Here is a 24,286-nt window from a genome sequence, read left to right as displayed (position 1 = left end):
AGAGGGAACCGGAGCTCCTGAAGAAAACCCACGCAGTCCACAGGGAGAACGTACAAAGTCCGTACAAAGGAATCAGGATTAAACCTGGGTCCCTGGCGTGTCTACCGCTGCACCAGTATCTAATGTATGATTAGGCTTTTAGAGGTGCCGGTTAACTGTGCTGGCATGTATAGTCACAAGAACAGTACTGGATGCGTATAGAACACAAAGTGATGGAGTATTTGAGCGGTTCAGGCAGCATCTCTGGAGGATATAGATAAGCAACGTTTTGGGTCGGTATCCTTTGGACCAAAATGTCTCCTGTCCTTGTCCTCCAGTGATGCTGCCGGACCCACTGAGTTACTCCAGCACTTTGTGTTCTACACAAACTTCCTGGAATCCTTCCTGGAGTGGTGATGGCCTTGGGTTAGAAACTGTTTGTTAATCTTGTGGTGTGTGATTTGATGGACCTGTAATGCTTTCCTGCGGGCAGAAGGGCAAACAAGTGATGTTGCGGGATGAGATGAGTCCTTTAGCATGTGATGCCTTCCGCAAGCAACAAGAGCTATAGATCTCTACCAGGGCAGGCAGGTGTGTGTTGGTGATCTTCTGGGCTGTATTGATGACTCTCTGCAGAACCTTCTTGTCAGCCGCAGAACTGTTGCCGTACCACACCTGGATGCCATGTGTCAGGACACTCCCTATGGAGCAACGGTAGAATGACACTAGCAGTTGTTGTGGCAAGTTGACTTTCCTGAGTGATCTTAGGAAGTAAAGTCATTGTTGTGCCTTCTTTACCAGGGAGTTTGTGTTAGTTGACCACCTGAGATCTGCTGAGATGTGGGTGCCCAGGAACCAGAAACTGGAGACTCTGTCCGCTCTTCCTCCATTTATGTTCAGTGGGGGATGGTCACCCTCTTCTTCCTGAAGACAATGATGAGCTCTTTTGTCTATTTTGTATTGAGTGCTAAGTTGTTCTCTGAGCACCAGCCTATTAACCTCAATACCTCCTCCCTGTAAACTGACTCATCAGCCCCGCCACCAAAGATCCTATAGCGAGCAGGATAGTCCACTCGACGAAAAGGACGTAGTACGGTCATGGGCAGATTCATGGGTAATTTAAGGCCCCATTTCCGTAACCGGCTTCCGTCTCCGCACCAAAGATCTCATAGGATAACTAGTGCGGAGACGGAAGCCAGTTACGGAAACATCCTCGTAAAAATACAAGTTATTTGGTAAAAATCTTCCCCTCATTTTCAGAATTTAAATTTATTAACACAAACTGTTCCCCCGCAATGTTGATTACACTGCGATTCGGATCGGGTCCGGTTACGGAAATGGATGAAAAAAAGGCCCACGTTCCATTCCGTTGTGTACTACACGTCAGCCCATTGTATTTAGCAGGAGTGGTCTATCTTGCTCCGCTATAGGATCTTTGCCCTCCACTGTCGAGTCATCTGCAGTAATAGGTATAGAGGGAGTAGAGGAGGGGACTCAGCCTTGTGGAGCTCCTGTGCTGAGTGTCAGAGTGGGGTTTGTGGGGTCCGCATACTGTTTGCCGACCTGTTCCGCTGCTGGAAGTAAAAATATTATTGTCCCGTTTCGTCATATAGTGTAATTAAACACTCTTGACGACTTTTGTCTCATCTTCACTGAGTTACACTGATCATAAAAAAGTTTTAATGATGTCCGTGCCATTTGTTTTATTTATTTGAAATAAATTGAAGGTTGTCACAGTCCCTTTGCTTCAACCAACCAGGTGGCAGCAGTCGTCGAAGTCGTCAGGGTTGTCGAGCAACCTGCAGTCGTCTGGTGCCAAGGCCGACGCGCTCAGGGAAGAAATGGAGGAAGCAGCGAACCGGGTGGAGATCTGCAGGGTACCGGCTATTACTGGACTATGATACGTTCCTACACTGTAACACACACACGCACGGTTTCAATCACTAACCAACTCAATGACTCTTGACTCAAATTCCACAGTGTTCATATTTGGGGCACGGTGGCGCAACGGTAGAGTTGCTGCCTTGCAGCCTTTACAGCGCCAGAGACCCGGGTTCGATCCCAGCTAACGGTGCTGTCTCTACGGAGTTTGTACATTCTCCGCCTGGGTTTTCTCCGAGATCTTCGGTTTCCTCCAACACACCAAAGACGTACAGGTTTGCAGGTCAATTGGCTTGGTATAAATGTAAATTGTCCCAAGTGTGTGTAGGATAGTGTTAATGTGCAGGGATGGCTGGTCGGTGCGGTGGGCCGAAGGGCCTGTTTCCGTGCTGTATCTTTATAAACTAAACTAAACATTGTACAGGTGGGCCAAAGCAGGTTTTGACAGTGTCTAGAAGCTCAAGTACACAACATGTTTAAAAGACAGTAAATGGATAGGAAAGGTTTCGAGGGATATGTGCCAAACACAGGGCAAATGAGACTAGCTTAGACATGGCATCTTGGTCGGCATGGACAAGTTGGGCCAAAGGGACTGTTCCCTGCTGCATGACTCGATGATAGATTTTTCTGTGAGAATAGAGAATTGGTGGACACTGGAACAGAGGATCAGAGTGTAGCAAATATCTCCCCTCATGGCACTGCACATCTCTGCTGTTTAGTGGGAATTATTGAATGTGGATCAGGATAAAGTTCAGATGAGAAAATAATCCTATATTTAATGAAATTAAAACAACATTGTTTTTCTAAAGTGTTACCTGGTTTCCACAATGAATGATAATCTGAATCAAAATTAAGAAGTGCTCAGATGATTTTAGTGTGACTGACTGACACAACTGTCTGCATATTGAGGAATTGGGCAACACATTGACACTACTAATAGATCTGCTGCCTCACAGTGTTAGTTAATTGGACTCTGTAAATTATTCCTAGTGTGCAGGGATTAGGAAAGTTAGATAGCATAGGACTCGGGTGAACGGGTGATCGATGGTCAGTGTGGACTCAGTCGGCCACAGGGCTTCTTTTCCCTGCAGTATCTTTAAACTAAACAAAGAACTGCAGGTGCAGCATGGACTCGATGGGTGGAAGGGCCTGTTTCCATGCTGTATGTCCAAAGAAAATTAGACCAGATTTGAGAGGGAATTGCTAAGTGGAACATTTGACAAATCTCCTTGTGGATGGCAGCAAGTTTACGAATGCAGCACGTGCATGCATGCACATGCGGAAGTGGCGAACTTGTTCCCTGTACCTCGCCCGTGGTTTCCTGACTGCATTCAGCAGGAACCCCTGGCAGAAAGCAAAGTTGTAGCAATTCCTTATCACAAATGCTAGATAACTGGTGTCAGGGGTTATGGGGAGAAGGCAGGAGAATGCGGTTGAGAGGGTAAGGTACATCAGCCACGATTGAATGGCGGAGTAGACTCGATGGGCCGAATGGTCTAATTCTGCTCCTGTAACTCATGACCTTATGAACTTGCCCCAAATACCTGCACTGTTAGACTTGGAACAAGAACAGCATTTCCATATTTTTGATTGGTGAGGCATATCTGCAGCAGAGCAAGGTAAAGACTAGTAACTGTACATATGTTGGATTAATTGAGTTTAATTACATGCTGCATAGTGATTTTGTGTTCCCACGTGATTTAACGTTTAAATTCAGTTTATTTTTTTCTGCATTTTTAGTGTTCAAAATTTTTTGATTGTTTTAATCGTTTTTTTAATATTTATCAATTTTTCTGAATGCCAGAAATTGAGAAAAAAACTGTCCAGATTTATTTGGGGGATTGGTCAGCTGACAAGGCCAGGGAGCAAGGCTTCACTGGTTGGCAGTGTGTTTCTTCAACTGTTTCATGGAGGGGTCCAGATTTAGTCATATCAGACGAAAGCATTTAGAAGGGTCTGGACCTGAAACGTCACCCAGACCTTCTACCCAGAGATGCTGCCTGTCTCGCTGAGTTACTCCAGTATTGTGTGTCTATCTTTGGTGTAAACCAGCATCTGCAGTTACACAAAGCATTTACACTGCAAGCTTTGTCACTAAGCAGGGCTGTGGCCACTGAAGATCAATGACCACAATAATTTGGCACTGTAGTTTCCACTGTAGGTACGTTGAGACCGTCTGCATGCATCTGTGGCAACTGTGGGCCGTTCACCTCTGCCAGCAAGTTCTGGTCTGTATTGCAAATTAAACGTTGCACTTGGCTGTATTGCAAATGAAACCTCCTCCCCACACACCCCCTCCCCCACAAACAGCTCCAGCCACACACCCCTCCCTCCCACACACACCCCCCTTCCCCACCACCCACACACCCCTCTCCCCCTCCCACATCCTCCCTCCCCCTCCCCTCCCCCACACCCTGCCCCACCGATCCCGCTCCCCCCCCTTGGCCCCCGCCCCCCCCCCAACGGGCCAGGCAGCATCTCAGGAGAACATGGATAGGTGACTTTTCGGGTTGGGACCCTTCTTGTAGATGGTATAAATGAGTGGCTGTTGGTCAGTGTGGACTCAAGGGGCCGAAGGGCCCGTGTCTGTGCTGTATCTATGACTCATTGACATGTGTAAATCAGTAATGACAGCACCAATTATACAGATTTTGCCTCATCTTCAGTTACAATAATTTGGTCAATCTTCATTTTTTTTTATGACTTATGACCAAATGCACAGGACGAAAGAATCAGAATGTTATGAGTTTTTTAATGAATGTATCAATTGGCTTGGCATGGCGTTAAGTATTTTCAAGACAAATATGAAATGTGTTATTTTGTGCAAATAGCATACTTCATTGTGAAGAGATGTTCTATTCCATCTTCTGGGATAGGTCCACTGGGTTGAGAATGACTTGATTCTACACACATATCGTTTATGGTGGCCCATGTGGCCAGTGTGGGGACGGAGATGAGGCAGGTGGTGGCTGATGGAATGGGCAGTGGGTAGCCTGTGAGGTGATGTGCCCCTTCCCGCTACCTGCATAAGTCTTCCATGCGCTCCTGACCTTGAACACCATGCCCAGTGCTCCCTCTCCACCTTGTACAGTCTTGCGCCTGAGATTGCCAGGAGTCGGTGGGGGGATGTTGTATTTCTTCATGGAGGCTTTCGATACATCTTTAGCCACACCTTGTCCTCTGTCTATCCGTGTATCTCTTCCCATGACAGAGCTCAGAATAAGGTGTCTGTTTTGAGAGGCTGGTGCTGTGATGGTGAACAGCATGACCTGCCCAATGTGCCTGGTTGGATGTAAATAAACTCTCACTGAGGATCTTGACCTTAATGTTGATTCACTTGGTCCTCCAGAGTTTGGAGGGTTTTGCAAGGATAACACTGGTTGTATTGTTCATCTGCTCTGTGCTGCTGTTTGATTGTAGTGCACAAGACCTTGTTAGGATCACTGCTGTTTGGTAGACCAAGATCTGTGGTCTTTAACTTCAAGTATATTTTTCCTCAATGAACCAAAAACGCTGATGGCAGATTGAAGATGATGCTGAATTTTATCATCAATGTCTGCCTCCACCAACAATGATTATTAACGGTGTAGAATTGCAGATTTAAGTGAAAAGCTGAACCCTACAGATACATTATTTAGAGACACAAGAAACTGCAGATACTTAAATCTTGAGCAAAAACAAAGTGCTGGAGGAATTCGGCGGGTCAGGCAGCATCTGTAGAGGGAATGAACGAACAATGTTTGGGTTGGAAGCCTTTATCAGACCGATTAGTCTCAAGAAGGGCCCAGACACAAAACGTTGTCCATTCCCTCCACTAATGTTGACTGACCACTTGAGTTGTTCCAGCACTTAGTTTGTTTTGCTCTATAAACAGTTTTTTTTTTTCACTTACCAGTAGTTATTGCCAATTAAATACAATAGTGCATCATTTATAATTGACCAAGGGCCTCTTCCAAGTTTGGGGGAATTTACTCTGATAATAGTAAAGATTAGAAATGGTAAATATTTTTGTTTGTACCATGTTATGTCCGGTTTGGCTCCTGTACTGTTTTGTGTGTCTTAGCCACAATCAGTCAAGACCCCAGTGTCAACTAAATTTGGATCTTAACTGCTTTATCCTGTATCGATACATTCAATAAATCAATAAAAGCACAGACATCCAATATCTTTTCTAAATAATAGTGCTAGTCTACAAAAACAGGATTATAGTTTTTCTTTTTGCTCCCAATTTTCCGACAGACCAGAGAATGAAAATTAGTAGCAATATTACTGTTGCTTCACATAACAGCTGCAATCCCCCAAGAGAGAGTGTATGAAATGTTTAAAATCTCCCAAAAGTGACTATGTCTCACAAGCTTCAATGTGAGTACATAAAACACTGTATATATAATCTGCAAAGGTATGCTGTTGAAATTTTATTTTAATAAATGCTCTAGATTCACTATATCCCCAAGTTAAGCTATTTACTGTATATTAATACAGACTGTTCTTCCAATAGTATTACATTAGAATATAGAACAGAACAGCATAGGAAAAGGCCCTTCAGCCAACAATGTCTGTGCCGAACTTGATGCCAAGACCAACTCTTATCCGCCTGTACAAATCCATATCCATACCATCAGCATCCCATTGATTCAAGTATAGTCCATCTTTATATTGACGATATGTAACTTGTTCCTCTTCATGTGATACAATTGAACGTAGAGAGTAGAACAGTATAGCACTGGAACAGGCCCTTCAGCCCACAATGTCTGTGCCGGACATGATGCCAAGATAAACTAATCTCATCTGCCTGCATATGATATAGTGGTCCTTTCCTTGCATATCCAAGTGCCGATCGAAAAGTATCTTAATTCTAAAAGTCTCTTAAATGCCACTCTCATATCTGTCTGCACCACCTCCTCAGGCAGCGTGCTCCAGTCACCCTCTGTGTAAACAAACGTTTGAAGAAAAGCTAGATGAATGTATTATAACATTCACAATCGACCAGGTTTGGGTCACCCTGTGGTGGCAGTAAATGGAAAAAGAGAGCAATGTAACTAACTCTACAAAACTGGAATCTTGCAGAGTTGTTTCATAGAGGGGAATTTAAACAGTGGCATTACCAGTTCAATGAACACAGCCAAAGATGATTATTTTCATAATAACCTTAGGGACACGATCTCTCTCACACACAGCTGTCTTTGTTTCTGTTGCCTGGAGAGTGGGCAACCAGTTGGAAATAATTCACCCAGAACATTTACATTTGGGCACATTTAAGATGGGCGCTCAAAGATATGAAGCAAATACCTCTGATACATCATAACAGTCAGTATGTGCAGGAAAGAGCTGCAGATGCTGGTTTATACCAAAGGTAGACACAGAATGCTGGAGCAACTCCACGGGTCAGGCAGCATCTCTGGAGAAAAAGAATAAGTGACGTTTCGTGTTGGAACCCTTCTTCAGGTCTGCCTCGAAACATCACCTATTCTATTCCTCCAGAGATGCTGCCTGACCCGCTGAGTTACTCCAGCACTTTGTGTCTACCTTCATCATAATAGTAAACCTGAACTTGGATAGGATAATGAAATATGATCAAACTTGAAGTGACAACGCTATTTATAACACGCACCTCCCCCTAAATTGTTCAAAGTGCAGCACACTTTCATTCCAAAAAACAAGGCTGATCTAATCTGGAGCATCTTCATTGTTGTGTAATCACTAACATTTTTCCATTTTTTTGTCAAATGCAGGATCAGCTGGCAGCGGACATGTACAATTTTGTGGCCAAAGAAATAGACTATGCAAATTATTTTCAGACAGTGAGTACAATAGAAATATAAGGATTATTGCAATAAAAAGCAAAATAATAAATGTGAAAGCTTAAAGCAGATCGGAGTCAGTCTCCTCAATGAATTACCAGGCTGGAATGCTCCATATGATTTTTTAATTCACTCATTAACTTAGCGACCATAATGACACTGCCATTAGAGCACTGGGTATATGAGAACCTGTTGTTGCAAGTTTAAGTGTTTTACTTCTCTTCATTTCTGTGTCTGTTTCTGTGAAGCTACTTTGGTAATGTGGAATTGTTCATGTGTTCCAATGAATTATTATCTCTGGGTCATCTACCTGGTGCAGCCAAGTAACTCCATGTTAGACATTCTTCAAAGAGCAAACCCATGTTAGATCAACACAACCTTCTCACCTTGTCTGTGTGTTGCAGCTAGTCCTCTGTGTGTGGAAAAGCCTTAAGTGTGTCTCTGGTATTGTGTTAAAATACAGTGGTTTATTGTTCTTGATTAGATAACTTCTGATTATTAGACACTGTCAGGTTAATATTCTATCACAATGCAAGCTCACTAGTGGAATCCAAGTGACAAAGGCCATTGAAGTCATCTTTGCCTAAACATCTAGGAAAAGTCTACAAGAACAACACTCATCTCCTGATAGGCCTCATAGATCTTATCTCTGCTATTCTGCAATAACCACTCAAGACTCCAGAGTGTTTAATTTCCATTTGTACCAAAAACGGAACAATTAAATTCTTAATTTCAGCATCGTTTCAGGCTTGTAAACACAGCACTCACAGATAACACAATAACCAAACAAAATGTAATAAATTAAAACAATATTATTGCAAAAAGTCCAAAGTTCTCAGCACAACCGAGACAGTTTCATAGTTTAGTTAGTGTTTGTAGGGTTCAAGAGCCTGATAGTTGTTGGGCAGATGTGTTCTTGAACAAATAATTCTACACGCTGATAGATTATGTACAGGGATGGTATATGTTTCTGCATATACGTACATGTTATACTAATAGTTATTAATCTTCAGTTTAATCATTGCATATCAGCAAAGTAAAACGTATTTTCACCCTTATACCAACCAAAAAGACAGAATGTAACCAAACCACCCACTGTGGTGCAGCGGTAGAGTTGCTGTCTTACAGCGCCAGAGACCCGGGTCTGATCCTGACCACGGGTCGGTGCGGAGTTTGTACGTCCTCCCTGTGACCACCGAGTGCTCCGATTACCTCCCACATTCCAAAGACATGCAGGTTTGTAGCATAATTGTTTTTTGTAAATTATTCCTAATGGGTGGGATAGGACAAGTGTATGGGGTGATTGTTGGTCGGCGCGGATTCAAGGGACCAAAGGGCCCGTTTCCATGCTGTATCTCTAAAGTCTAAAGTCTGCAGGTGAGTAGAGGGACAAGAAATTGCAGATGCAGGAATTGTGAGCAAAACACACAGTGCTGGAGTGACACAGTGGGCCCGGCAGCATCTGAAGAAGGCATGCTGTGACAAAGAGTGAAGAAGGATCCTGATGGTCCATGCTGTCCACAGATGCTGCCAGGCCCGCTGATTTGCTTTGTGTTCAGCTAAGTGATCTAAGTATGATAACAAGGCTGGCTTGAATTAATGCTGCATCTTTAAAGTTCAGAGGCAAATAAATAAATGATGGGTCTTTGTCCCAAACATTACGCAGGGCACTGTACATGTCCAAAATGCTGCTTTCCACATACCCTTCAAGTCTGAGATACTGGTGATTGCTGATGACATTCCAGCACTGTGTATAACTTATGCCATAATTCAGCTGGACTTGCCTTATGTTTATCCTTCTGGGGTGCAATAGCAGGTTTGGATTCAATCTGATGGATTTTCTGATACCATTCAGTAAAGACACATGACAGTCCGCAGAAATACAGATATGGCAAAAATAAAACAGAGCCAGAAAGCACGAATTTCCTGTTTTTAAGTTCAGTTTTACCGCCCTCAATGGACTTGAAATCAGAGAATTGCATTTAGCCGACTACGGGGTACAATGTGTCCTGTTTTATTATTTATGATACAGGAGGATATCATTTTAAAATATGACAATATACTTTGTCCCTCGAATAACACATGGCAACCTGCTTTGACATTGACTTTGTATAAGACAATAACCAACAGGCTTATAGCAATGAGCACACCTGTAAGTTTACCATTTAATGCACACACAGCCAGCCCACAGTTTCATTGCTCAGGTGCTGAATGACATTTTGTATGAATAGACATAGGGCAGTGGTTGATGGTTGAGATGTGCAGTCCACTTGTAGGAGCAGTGGCGATGCCAAACTTATAAAAAGCAATTTGTCATGTTACGTTTTGGGAGTAAAATTGTCTATATTGGAGTTAACTTTTTGGAAGATTTTTTTTATTTGAATTGCATCTCAATTTACTGTTCAACGAATTGTAATACTGATTCTGACTCACCCCTCCTGAACATACTAGTTAAAAGTTTCATCAATTTTAATGTATATATTAAGTTGCTTATATTTGAAAATATTGGTGGTCTTCATATCGAAAAAATAATTGCCTCTGAGGTAAGATTTTTCCAAAAAAAGCAATATTTCAAATTCCTTTATTGTGTATTGTCTTAAGAACTGTGATTTAAAACTATTGTTACATTGACTATTTTCTTCCAATGTAGCAAACTCTTTGTGAAGTATATTTCTGCAAGGCCAATAATTGATACTTCCCAACTTATATATTTAAAAAAAATAGCATCTACCCTCTTACATTTCAAAAAAATTGTAACTGGACCATATTGGAACGTTGCGTCTTAATGCGGTTCTGCTATTCGCTTAGTTCCGCTAATCTTCACATCAAATCTATCTTACCAATTTATGCATATTGAACTGAACAAAAATCTAGTCATCTTGGAGATGTCAAGAAGCCATAGTAATTTGGATGAAAGAATTCCAATACACTTTCATTGAATAAGTCCTTCCTGATTCTAATCCTAGTTAACCCAGCTAAATAGTAAAATTATTCACTTAGTAGAGGAATTCATCTTTCATAACTTTTCCTACATTGTCAAATCCCTTAGCATATTTTTAATATTTTAAATAGATCCATCTTTAATTCTGTGAACTTTGTGACTTAAAACCAAAGTGTACTTTCAGCTGTTAACCTTTCTTAGTCATTGATATTTTTGAGCCAGTTCTTTTCAGCTTGAATTCAGCAGATTCCAGCAGAATTCAGTTTTGCTTTGTCGCTAAGTGTGAAATTGGATGAACTCACTTTGGTGAATGATTTATTATCTTCTGTATGTAAATTTATGATGAACTGTGTTTTTCCCAGCTAATAGAAGTGCAAGCGGAGTATCACAAGAAGTCATTAGTGCTTTTACAGAGTATACTGCCTCAAATTAAAGCTCAACAAGGTAAGATCTCTGATCTCCCGGTTGCTAAACACTTTAAGCCTCCTTCCCATTCCCACACAGACCTTTCTGTCCTAGGTCTCCTCCATTGTCAGAGTGAGGCTAAATGCAAATTGGAGGAAGAGCAACTCATATTTCGCTTGGGCAGCTTACAGCCCAGCGGAATGATTGTTGATTTCTCTAACTTCAGATATTCCCGGCATTCCCTCTCCCTCTATCCTTCCCTCACCCAAGTTGCACCAGCTTCTCGTTTTCACCCAGCAAACAGCTAACAATGGCCTGTTTCCTGTATTATCGTTACCTTTTTGCATTCATTGTTCTTTATCTCCCCACATCACCGTCTATATCTCTCGTTTCCCTTATCCATAACCAGTCCGAAGAAGGGTCTCAACCTGAAACGTCACCCATTCCTTCTCTCCAGAGATGCTGCCTGACCCACTGAGTTACTCCAGCTTTTTGTGTCTATCTCAAGAAACCACCAAAGTGCTTTTGCTTTTGGTAATAGAGAAAATATTGGAGGCAGTATTGTACCTGTATCCTACTGTGAAGGCTGGCAACATTATTTTGTCATGAAGCTGTTATAGCAGTAGCAATGAAATAGGTAACTTTATGATATTCAACAAAGTATGTACAAAATGACTTTCTTTGGCAGGTCTAGAATGATTGAAAATTCATAATGATGCATTCGGTTAGCAAGGTTCATATTTGTAGGAAGCTAGGAAGATCAATCTGTAGAAGTTCTTTCTAAAGATGAAGCAGTCATCTTGGGTTTGGTTACTATGGGCTTTCCCGATCTTATTTTGGCCGGCTTAATCCAGTTGGTGGAGCTGCTGCCTTGCAGCGCCAGTGTCCCGGGTTCGATCCTGACCTGAAGTGCTGTCTGTCTGTGTCGAGTGTGTACGTTCTCCCTATAACCACACGAGTTTCCTCCGATTCCTCCTTTTTCCTCCCCAATCCCAAAGAAAGGCAGGTTCATGAGTAAATTTGCCTCAATAAAATTGTCCCCAGTCTGTAGGGAATAAGTGATAAAACATAGAATGGGGTGAACGGGTGATCGATGGTCAGCATGGACTCAGTGGGCTGAAGGACCTGTTTCAATGCTGCATTTTTCAATCACTCATTCAATCAACTTGCCTTCAGCAACAATAAAAATGTCATTCCACAGTTAGTCCTCCCTCTAAAACCAAAAACGAGGGAACTATTTTTACAAGGTTCAATTTCAGTTGCTTGTTCTCTCAATGTCCAGCATTTGGATTGGTCACCTTAATGAGTGGACTTATGTTTATAAGTGTTGGGCATAACCTTGCATAGTAATATGAAGTCGATGAAACTCAAGAATAAGCCATACAGCACCTTGAATCTTCTGCACCCTTCAAAGGGATCCCACCTGATGGAATTCTTTCACTTTCCCCAAATGATCCACATGGCCACAGATTCATTTAGCATCCAAAGATGTATTGATATCTCCCACAGTGAAGAACTTCCAAGCTTTACAATTCTCTGCATCAAAATATTCTCCTCATCCCAGCCTTAATGCCCGATTCCTTATCCTGAGACTATTCCCATAGGTTTAGTTTAGTTTAGAGATATAGCATGGAAACAGGCCCTTCGGCCCACCGAGTCCATGCCAACCATCGACCACCTATGTTACCCCACTTTCTCATCCACTCCTTGCACACTAGGGGCAGTTTGCAGAGGCCAATTAACATATAGACCCGCATCATTAGGACGTGGGCGGAACCCGGAGCTCCTGGACGAAACGCACATGATCACAGGGAGAACATGCAAACTCCACACAGACCAGGCGCGAGGTCAGGATTGAATCCGGGTCTGTGGCGCTGTGAGGCAGCAACTGCTCCAGCTTTGCTTCTAGTTTTAGACCAGGCCTTCCCAATTGTTCCCTTTATATAACGCCTTTGTATGTGCTTTCTGTGAAGCTCAAAGCAGAATCAATATTAATTTCAAAGCCTTAACAGCAGTTGTTTTAACTAAAATGAAATTCTAATCTTTTCAGAGTAATTCATTTGTTAATAGGCAATGTGAAAACCTTCTGCTAATGTCGGGAAATATTTACAATTTTTATTTCCTACCAAAGAGGCTTGGATAGAAAAGCCATCCTTCGGCAAACCACTGGAAGAACATCTGGCTATAAGTGGACGAGAAATTGCATTTGCTGTCGAGGCCTGTGTGACAATGTTGCTGGAGTGTGGCATGCAGGAAGAGGTATCTATCCTTTCTCTTTCACCCATCCTTTTCAGGGTGGCACAGTTGCGCAGCGGTAGAGTTGCTGAGATAGATAGATAGATAGATAGATAGATAGATAGATAGATAGATAGATAGATAGATAGATAGATAGATAGATAGATAGATAGATAGATAGATAGATAGATAGATAGATAGATAGATAGATAGATAGATAGATAGATAGATAGATAGATAGATAGATAGATAGATAGATAGATAGATAGATAGATAGATAGATAGATAGATAGATAGATAGATAGATCCTTTATTGTCATTCATTACAGCGCCAGAGACCTGGGTTCGATCCTGACTAAGGGTGCTGTCTGTGTGGAGTTTACCGCTGCACCGCTGTGCCACCCTACGCCTAGAGAAGAGATGTAGCAGATATTAAACTGATAAGAGCAGATACTACACTTGATCTCAGTCCTGATTTTTGACCTGAACTGTTAAAACCATTTCTCTCACCATTAATATAACCTGACTGGCTTAGCTTTCTTCTGCTTTTCTCTCAGATTGCTAACAAAATGTTGGAATAAATAATAGTAATTAGTAAGATCAACCTCTGTGACTTTGGCAGTGCAGCAGAAAATAAATAGAATTGGGGTTCTGTAAACAGTTACATTTTTCTGTGCTGTTGCCATGGCAGTGGACTAAAAAATGGGGAAACAGATCGGTGTAACAGATGTAGAAACAAGGAACTGCAGATGCTGGTTTACCAAGGAAAGACACAAAATGCTGATGCAACTCAGCATGACAGGCAACATCTCTGGAGAACATGGATAGGTGATGTTTCTGGTCAGTGTGAAGAAGGGTCCTGCCCCGAAACGTCACCTATCCATGCTCCTCAGGGATGCTATCTGACCTACTGAGTTACTCCAGCATTTTTTGTGTTTTGCTGGATATAACAGATAAGTCTTCACTTCTTTGGCAGCAGAAATCTTAGTTAGTTCAGAAATATCAGAAAGTAAGGAGGAATTTATTTTTCAAATTGGTGAGTGTTAAAGAAAATCCAAACAGAAGCTGTTTGTAAGATGGCATTGTATTACGGTCCAGAGACCCACGTTCGATCCTGACTACAGGTGCTGTTTGTACAGAATCTGTACGTTCTCCCTGTGACCCCCGTGGGTTTTCTCCGGGTGCTCCGGTTTCCTCTCACATCCCAAGGACGTGTGGGTTCGTAGGTTAATTGGCTTCTATAAGTGGCGGCGTTGCCCAAGCCACTGCGGCTCGCCTGCAGTCTGTCTTTATAATAATAATAATAATAATAATAATAATAATAACCTTTGTTACGGACTCGAGGTCCAGACAAGGGGCAACATTACATTAAAAAATGCATTGCATATTAAATATCATAAATATATATAAAATCTTAGTATATCACTTATAAAAGCATCATAAATTATATATTTTTTAAAAACACAATACATAAGTTAAAAATCCAGATTAAAAGAATGATCAATGTCCTACAACGAGACAACGATAGCAGTGTCTCCACAACTGGGATTTGTAGCGTGTAATGCTAACCCTTATGTGTGACACGGCCACAATAAGCACATTTTTAGAGTCATTTATCCTGCAAATGAATTTATACATGTGATGTCTTAGGATAGCTTCTAAAGTACTGAATCCTGCAGCCACAAACATATTACTGGCACTACACCATCTAGGTTTCCTTAGCAGTGTTCTCATGACATCGTTATATGCCACCTTTAGTCTCTGTTTTTGTTTCTTTTGTCTTGTTGGATGTATGTTTTAGTTTATTTTTAGTTGTGTATGTGTGGGGGGCGGGGGAAACTTGTTTTAGTCTCTTCCTTCAGGGGGATGCTACCTTTTCTTTGTTGTATCTCCATCTCCGTCTCCGTCTGCGCTGAGGCCTAATCGCGGACCTGGCGACCTCCAACTGGGACCGACCTCGAGGCTCCGGAGGCAGAGCAAGGACTCACCATCGCGAAGCTGGCCGATTTCGGGGCTGTCGTGGAGCTGCGGCGGCGGCCCGACTTCGGGGCCTCGGAGGCTTCGGCCGCGGGCCCAGTGGACGACAACATCGGGAGCTCGCAGGTCCCAGGTTGGTGACCGATTCTCCGGAGCTCCCGCAACAACAGCTTCGTCCGCCCCGGGCCGCGGAGTTTGAACCGGCCCGTTCGTGGAGTTCGGATTCGGCCACGGGACTTAACATCACCCGGCGGGGGCCCCCAACATCGAAAGCCTGGATCGCCTCAACGCAGAGGGAGAACAAGGAAGGAAGAGACAAGGACTTTAAGACTTTTGCCTTCCATCACAGTGAGGAGGTGCCTGGTAGACTCACTGTGGTGGATGTTAAACTGTGTTCATTGTGTGTTCTGTTATTTTATTCTCTGTCATGACTGCAAGGCACGCAATTTCGTTCATACCAAAAGTTTGAATGACAATAAAGGATACTTTATACTAATGTATAGGTTAGCTCCAATGTAGGGGTGATCGCTGGTCGCTGTGGACACGTTAGTCCGAAGGGCCTGTTTCTACGCTGTATCTCTGAAAAAAACTGCAGCTATGGAAATCTAAAAACTAAAAACAGAAAATGCTGGAAATATTCAGCAGGTTAGGCCGCATCTGTTGGAAGAGAAGCAGAGTTAACGTTTCAGGCCAACCACTGACATGATTGTAACAAGCAGAGATTGTACTAATATAACATTTTAGAATTGCCACTTAACCACCAGTGCTTTGTTTCATAGTCCAACACATTGTGTCACTGTATAGTGTAAAGCTTACTTTGCAATAATATATAGTCACTCTGCCAAGTTATTTATGGACATAGAACAAACAGTCCTCTCAATATTTAAGCATGTTGATCGTCATGAAGCCAATTAGCATTGAAATATTGTATCTATATTTTTGAAAGATCTCTTCATGCATGTTAAATAACAGGTTTTAATTGTCCTCTTAAAACAAGTGACTGAAGACCTATCTATTTCCGGCTCATGCTTGGCTAAGCACACAGTTCCTTAATATTATTCCCCAGATGTGCTTCTGCTGTGCAGTTTAGGCAAAGTATTACCGCTCAAGTGCTGCTCCTTAAATCAGACATGACAAGGGAATGATTGCCAGAAGTGGCACTTTAAATACTGAAAATGAAATTGTGGTTCTATGTGAATATTAATAGTTGTTTGTGATATTGATGAGAGCTTTTTCTCCAGGGCCTTTTCAGGGTAGCTGCTTCTGCCTCCAAACTGAAGAAGTTGAAGGCTTCACTTGACTGTGGTGTGCTGGATGTGCAAGAATACTCTGTGGATCCTCATGCTGTAGCAGGTACGTTCGTTACTCAACATAAAATGATGTGGTTCTGAAGCCAATGTTTTAAAATAATCCATTCATTGTCTGAGGTAAAAGTAGTTTCTTCTACAATAATAATCAATTTATTTTGTCAATGACTTTTGTTCTGGCATCACCTTGATTATATTTGAATCATAGTTCACATAACTAACTATTCACTGACACAAATTAAATTAGATGAACACCCGGTCAATGTTGTAACTGAATATAAAACAATAAGAAAACCAAATAAATATCTTTAAATCCTTTGATTCTATCTAATCCTTCTGTGCAATCTTCAAATCCTTTTATCTGAAGATTAGACAATAGACAATAGGTGCAGGAGTAGGCCATTCGGCCCTTCGAGCCAGCACCTCCATTCAATGTGATCATGGCTGATCATCCACAATCAGTACCCCGTTCCTGCCTTATCCCCATATCCCCTGACTGCTAACTTTAAGAGCCCTATCAAACTCTCTCTAGAAAGTATCCAGAGAACCGGCCTCCACCGCCCTCTGAGGCAGAGAATTCCACAGACTGTGAGAAAGTGTTTCCTCATCTCCGTTCTAAATGGCTTTCCCCTTATTCTTGAACTGTGGCCCCTGGTTCTGCACTCCCCCAACATCGGGAACATGTTTCCTGCCTCTAGCGTTGTTGGTTAAACCTATATTTCATTTATTTTATCAATTTAATTTGGTGGTCACAGACTAGTTATTTTAAATATTTTGGTCTGTCGATATATACCACATCAGATTTTAAAGTGCAGTTTCACTTTGCAAAATTATGTTTTATTTTATTATTTTGTTTTATGCTTTCAGGATAACCCTCTGTATTTAGTTTTCAATGGGCATCTACTGTGTATGTAAATTAAATACCCCTCAATAAGCCTTACTTATTAATAACCTGCTTTGTGATATTACATGTGTTTAAGAATGAACTGCAGATGCTGGAAAATCGAAGGTAGACAAAAGTGCTGGAGAAACTCAGCGGGTGCGGCAGCATCAATGGAGCGAAGGAAATAGGCGACGTTTCGGGCAAAAACCCAGAAGGGTTTCAGCCCAAAACGTTGCCTATTTCCTTTGCTCCATAGATGCTGCCGCACCCGCTGAGTTTCTCCAGCACTTTTGTCTACCTTGTGATATTACTTGTCTGAAGAAGGGTCGCGATCCGAAGAGTCACCTATTCCTTTTCTGCAGAGATGCTGTCTGACCCACTGAGTTACTCCAGCATTTTGTTTCTATCTATTATGCTGCTAGTTTTTTCCTTGGTTGTTTTGGCCCTTCGTGTCAGATGAACTCCTGAAATCATTCATGGCCCACATTTTGCAGTGAAAGGCCTGGATGGAGTGAATGTGGAGAGGATGTTTCCACTAGTGGGAGAGTCTAGGACCAGAGGCCACAGCCACAGAATAAAAGGATGTACCTTTGGAAAGGAGATGAAAGGAATTTATTTTGTCAGAGGGTGGTGAATCCAGGGAATTCATTGCCAGAAACAGCTGTGGTGGCCAAGTTGATGGATATTTTTAAGGCGGAGATTGACAGAGATTCTTGATTAATAAGGGTATCAGGGGTTATGTGGCGAAGGCAGGAGAATGGGGTTGAGAGAGAAAGATAGATGAGCCATGATTGAATGACGGAGTAGCCTTTTAGGATTGAATGGCCTAATTCTGCTCCTAGAACTTATGAACTATCTGATCTCAAAAAAATATATATGTATATGCATTGTATATAGTTCCATCGTACAAATATTTCAAGAGTCAAGTCGAGAGAGTTTTATTGTCATATGTCCTGAAATGGAACAATGAAATTCTTACTTGCAGCAGCACATCTGATATGTAAACATTGTACTCTGTGAAAAATGTTGCCACAGAATTGCAGCATTTTGAAAAAATGTTTGAAATTGTTTTATAAAAATGAATTTGGATATTTCTCTGCGTATTTATATGTGCACGTCCCAATTTATTTAGCAAAAAAATAACTATGGCTTGCTGTCTCTTGCCCTGCCCCTACCCCTCATGTCATCACAGTGGCTATCTCCCCTCTACTCTTTTGGTTCAAATCTCATCCTGAAACGTCAACTATACATTTCCCTCCACAGATGCTGCCTGGCCCGCTGAGTATTTCCTGCAGTTTGTTTTTTGCTGGTGTGAAGTACCCTGATATTCTTTACAATGTTAAATACAAGTTGTTTTAGGGCATTTTACTTTGTTTTAGGATGTAGTGCTTTATCGAAACAGAGACAATCTGAAGGTTGTAATCCTGTTACTGTTGTCCACCCACGATACAGACATTCACAAAGTGAGATGACTCCTTGGCACCATCATAAGCACGGCTGCATAACAATTAAAATCTAAAATAAGAAATGGATGTGAAATGCTACTAAGAGAATTTCAATACATTTTTAAAATAACAATTACGTAACACTATCTTCATGTAAGGTGTGTGCAGCGGAAACAAAGCTTCTGTTAAAAATGAACATCACTGGCATCAAAGGTGATGGGGAGAAGGGAGGAGAGCAGGAGAATGGGGTTCAGAGGGAAAGATTGATCAGCCATGATTGAATGGCGGAGCAAACTCGATGGGCCGAATGATCTAATTTTGCTCCTGTGTCTTACGGTCTTTTTGGTGAGAAAAAGGTTAATTAGAAATGGTTCTTTGCTTTCCTGGTTTGCGGTCTGGAAAAAGTAATTAAAATAACTGGATGCCAACAATCTCTTTCTTCTGTTGCAACATCAGTCCACAGTGGAAGAGGGAGATTCATACTAAAGGTTCACTAGGTCTTTGTTGTATTCTTTCTTTGAGGACAACTGCAAACAATACTTTGCTGTTAACTACAAATTGCAGGTGTCTATTTACTCTGTATCCACAATGTGATTTGAGTTTCTTTAAACTCTTGGTTGTGTTGCTGTGAGCAAAGCAATACTGATAGCCGTTAGCAACTAGGGCGAGGAAAATAGTCCATCAAACCCTTTGCAAGAGTCCCTCTGGGAACTGGGCGTAGAAAATAGAGTCATCGCGGGAACATTTTTGCAAGCAACATGACTAAGATCTTCACTGCATATTTTAATGCTGTTGGCGCCCATGCACTATATCAGGCCTTGGGCATAAAGTCTTTGAGAAAAATAAACTCAGTCCTGACTTTGGTGTCTCTGCTCATCCACCCCTATCGTCTACATGGCAGTTTCTCTCCCCAAAAAATGCAGCGTTGCTAATTGTTCTCTTGCAGATGTCCTTAAACGCTGAAAAACCATTAGGACTCAAGCTATTTTTAATCACGCCTTTGAGTTTTGGAAGGTTAGGGCCAGTCTGACTCTGAGCGTTTTATATATGCAGCAGTCGTCAGCCATTTATAGCATCTGGCTTCCATCAACCCAAACCCCTTCTGCCAAGAACACGAAGTTCACAAGCTCAAACTGCATACTCACATATTCTTGGCATTTCTATCTTGTTTCCCACAGTATTTGAATAATCCTGGATTATTCCAGACCTTCTGCAGTCTAAGAGAGTTTCCATCGAACCAAATGCAGGAATTGCAGCAATCAGTGGTTGCTCTAATGCAGGCACCAGCAGCTACAGAGGAATGATTTCCATGCCTTTCCATGGGATGGTGCTGAGTAACGAATCCCTGGAGACCAGAAACACACACGAAACAGAACCACTACCTCACAGTCGTAGACCAAGGTTCAATCCTGACCTTGGGTGCTTTCTGTGTGGAGTTTGTACATTCTCCCTGTGATCTTGTGGGTTTCCTCCGGGTGTTCTAGTTTCCTCCCACATCGCCAACTCGTGCGGGTTTGTAGGTTAATTGGCAGCTGTAAAATATACCCATGGAGTGTAGGGAGTGGACGCGAAAGTGGGAGAATGTAGAACTGGTATGAACATATCAGCATGGACTCGGTGGGCTGAGGGGCCTGTTTCTACACTATGTCTATAAAAAACTGGAGTAAAAAACAATTGACATTAACACCATTTGGTGCCCAGAGCACAGAGCTGAAATCCATAAATTCCAGATTAAACAGTGAGTATTACAGGCATGGAGGACTTATGATGGGATCCAGTTAACCAGTTAAACTAAATCCCTACCTCTGTTAGATTTGACGAAAAACTATTGCGAAAGTAGGAGTAAGGACTTTTTTTGTTATTTACGGCAAAGCTATGCAGGGTAGAGGCAAAATGAGTCCCATCATACTTCCTGCTATCTGGAGCCTGGAATCAACTGTGGAGCAGTTGACCCTAACCCTAACCCTCAATAAGGGGTTCTATAATCTTTACCATATTGACGAACATATTTAGCTTCTCCAGGATAATTAAATGACACTTACAATAATCCTATTGCTGCATTGACTAAATGAATAATACATATATTTTCTATTTGTAGGAGCTCTTAAATCATATCTCCGCGAGCTACCCGAACCTTTGATGACATTTGAATTGTATGATGAATGGATACAGGCATCGAAGTAGGTATTTTTTAATCAATTCTTTCAGTTTCATCTGTCTCCAATAATGAAGCAGTGAGCAGCCTCTCTGGAGCAAAAGGAACCTCCAGTTCTCTACCCTCCACTTCCAGTCTGAAGAAGGGTCTCGACCTGAAATGCCACCTATCCATGTCCTACAGAGATGCTGCCTGACTTGCTGATTTACTCCAGCACTTTGTGTATCTGAAGACAATTATGTGGTAAAGCATTGATTTTGCTGAAGTATTCAATGAGACGCTACCAACATTTTTGAGTTCAGTGTTCGGTTAAATAAATACAGAAACATTTCTTTGACAAATATATATCAACGCATTGATGGAGCTTAAACATTGAAGAAGACAGTGAGGTTTCCAGAAGGGAATGCTTTTATTTGAGGAGGTCAACAAGCCACGTTTCAATAATGGAGGAGCTAACCTTTTTTATTTTGAATTTTATTCTGGGGGACATAATAATGGGTAACTTAATGATAAAATACTGCACGGTCCATTGAACAGGCAAATAGGTCTGTATCACCCTTACTTTTCATAGAATTTCCACATAGCTTTTGAGTTGACGGCATTAGGTACTCTTCACAAAACAGCCATCTTCCAACATAAAGAAGAATGTGCAAACAGTCCACTGAATCTTCTCTAGCATGTCAGGAATAAATTGTTGCTTGTCAATAAAATTGGACGGTTCAAGTTCCCCCCCAAGCAGACAAATCGTAGTCATACAGTGTAGAAACAGGTCCTTCGGCCCAACTTGCCCCATCCGACCAACATGCCCCATCCGACCAACATGCCCACTCCGACCAACATGCCCACTCCGACCAACATGCCCACTCCGACCAACATGCCCACTCCGACCAACATGCCCCATCCGACCAACATGCCCCATCCGACCAACATGCCCCATCCGACCAACATGCCCCATCCGACCAACATGCCCAATCCGACCAACATGCCCACTCCGACCAACATGCCCCATCTGACCAACATGCCCCATCCGACCAACATGCCCCATCCGACCAACATGCCCCATCCGACCAACATGCCCCATCCGACCAACATGCCCCATCCGACCAACATGCCCACTCCGACCAACATGCCCCATCCGACCAACATGCCCCATCCGACCAACATGCCCCATCCGACCAACATGCCCCATCCGACCAACATGCCCCATCCCACCAACTTGCCCCATCCGACCAACATGCCCCATCCGACCAACATGCCCCATCCGACCAACATGCCCCATCCGACCAACATGCCCACTCCGACCAACATGCCCCATCCGACCAACATGCCCCATCCGACCAACATGCCCCATCCGACCAACATGCCCCATCCGACCAACATGCCCCATCCCACCAACATGCCCCATCCGACCAACATGCCCCATCCGACCAACATGCCCCATCCGACCAACATGCCCCATCCGACCAACATGCCCACTCCGACCAACATGCCCCATCCGACCAACATGCCCCATCCGACCAACATGCCCCATCCGACCAACATGCCCACTCCGACCAACATGCCCACTCCGACCAACATGCCCCATCCGACCAACATGCCCACCCCGACCAACATGCCCCATCCGACCAACATGCCCCATCCGACCAACATGCCCCATCCGACCAACATGCCCCATCGGACCAACATGCCCCATCCGACCAACATGCCACATCCGACCAACATGCCCCATCCGACCAACATGCCCCATCCGACCAACATGCCCCATCCGACCAACATGCCCCATCCGACCAACATGCCCCATCCGACCAACATGCCCCATCCGACCAACATGCCCCATCCGACCAACATGCCCACTCCGACCAACATGCCCACTCCGACCAACATGCCCCATCCGACCAACATGCCCCATCCGACCAACATGCCGCATCCGACCAACATGCCCCATCCGACCAACTTGCCCCATCCGATCAACATGCCCCATCCGACCAACATGCCCCATCCTACCAACATGCCCCATCCGACCAACATGCCCCATCCGACCAACATGCCCACTCCGACCAACATGCCCACTCCGACCAACATGCCCCATCCGACCAACATGCCCCATCCGACCAACATGCCCCATCCGACCAACATGCCCCATCCGACCAACATGCCCACTCCGACCAACATGCCCACTCCGACCAACATGCCCCATCCGACCAACATGCCCACTCCGACCAACATGCCCCATCCGACCAACATGCCCCATCCGACCAACATGCCCCATCCGACCAACATGCCCCATCCGACCAACATGCCCACTCCGACCAACATGCCCCATCCGACCAACATGCCCCATCCGACCAACATGCCCCATCCGACCAACATGCCCCATCCGACCAACATGCCCACTCCGACCAACATGCCCCATCCGACCAACATGCGCCATCCGACCAACATGCCCCATCCGACCAACATGCCCCATCCGACCAACATGCCCCATCCGACCAACATGCCCCATCCGACCAACATGCCTCATCCGACCAACATGCCCCATCCGACCAACATGCCTCATCCGACCAACATGCCCTAGTCCCTCCTGCCTGCGTTTGGCCTATATCCCTCTAAACCTGTCCCACCCATACATGTGTAGAAAGGAACTGCAGATGCTGGTTTATACCGAAAATGGACACAAGAGGTTAGATTTTGACTTAATAGGTAGATAAAAGATTTAAAAGAGCAGAACGATTGTATCGGATTACAGTAGATCCTCCTCCGGGAAGAGAATGTTGACACTGGTGCCATCTTGTTTGCCATAATAGACCAACATAACCACAGCAGAGTGGTGCATTGGTAGAGTTGCTATCTTCCAGCACCAGAGACCCAGGTTAGGTTACATTTGTACGGAGTTTACCCATTCTCCCTGTAACCGTGTGGGTTTTCTCCGGGGACTCTGGTTTTCTCCCACCTCCCAAAAACGTGCAGATCTGTAGGTTAATTGACTTCTATAAATTGTCCCCCAGTAGTTAGAGTAGAACTAGTATGTAGGTGATCGTTGATCGACTCGGACCCAGTGGGCTGAAGGGCCTGTTTCCAATCTGTATCTCTAAACTAAACTAAAATAACATGGCTGTAATTATATGAGAGTCAAAATATATTTGGAGATGGACTAACTGGTAAGGTTGCATATTTAATATTTCCAGAAATGTACGTTTTCAAGACTTATCTTTAAAATAGTTATCAGAATATTGAAACATTTGTAAATGTGGACAATTATCTCTCTCTGTTTGAAATA

The 24,286-nt window shown here is 43.2% G+C and overlaps 1 protein-coding gene across 7 annotated transcripts in view; it reads left to right on the top strand.

Annotated features, from left to right (window-relative positions):
* arhgap44 (Rho GTPase activating protein 44) overlaps positions 1 to 24,286 on the top strand; it is a 188,205-nt gene that overhangs the window by 131,378 nt on the left and 32,541 nt on the right. For all 7 annotated transcript variants that reach the window (XM_033044040.1, XM_033044037.1, XM_033044039.1 and 4 more), the window contains exons 7-12: positions 1,739 to 1,856; positions 7,593 to 7,661; positions 10,965 to 11,046; positions 13,139 to 13,266; positions 16,461 to 16,572; positions 20,953 to 21,034. In XM_033044040.1, coding sequence (XP_032899931.1) covers positions 1,739 to 1,856; positions 7,593 to 7,661; positions 10,965 to 11,046; positions 13,139 to 13,266; positions 16,461 to 16,572; positions 20,953 to 21,034 — 591 coding nt within the window. The remainder of the gene's footprint in view (positions 1 to 1,738; positions 1,857 to 7,592; positions 7,662 to 10,964; positions 11,047 to 13,138; positions 13,267 to 16,460; positions 16,573 to 20,952; positions 21,035 to 24,286) is intronic.

This window comes from Amblyraja radiata, chromosome 26 (assembly GCF_010909765.2).
Source record: "Amblyraja radiata isolate CabotCenter1 chromosome 26, sAmbRad1.1.pri, whole genome shotgun sequence".
Lineage (NCBI taxonomy): Eukaryota > Metazoa > Chordata > Chondrichthyes > Rajiformes > Rajidae > Amblyraja > Amblyraja radiata.
This window is presented reverse-complemented; position numbering and strand designations above follow the sequence as displayed.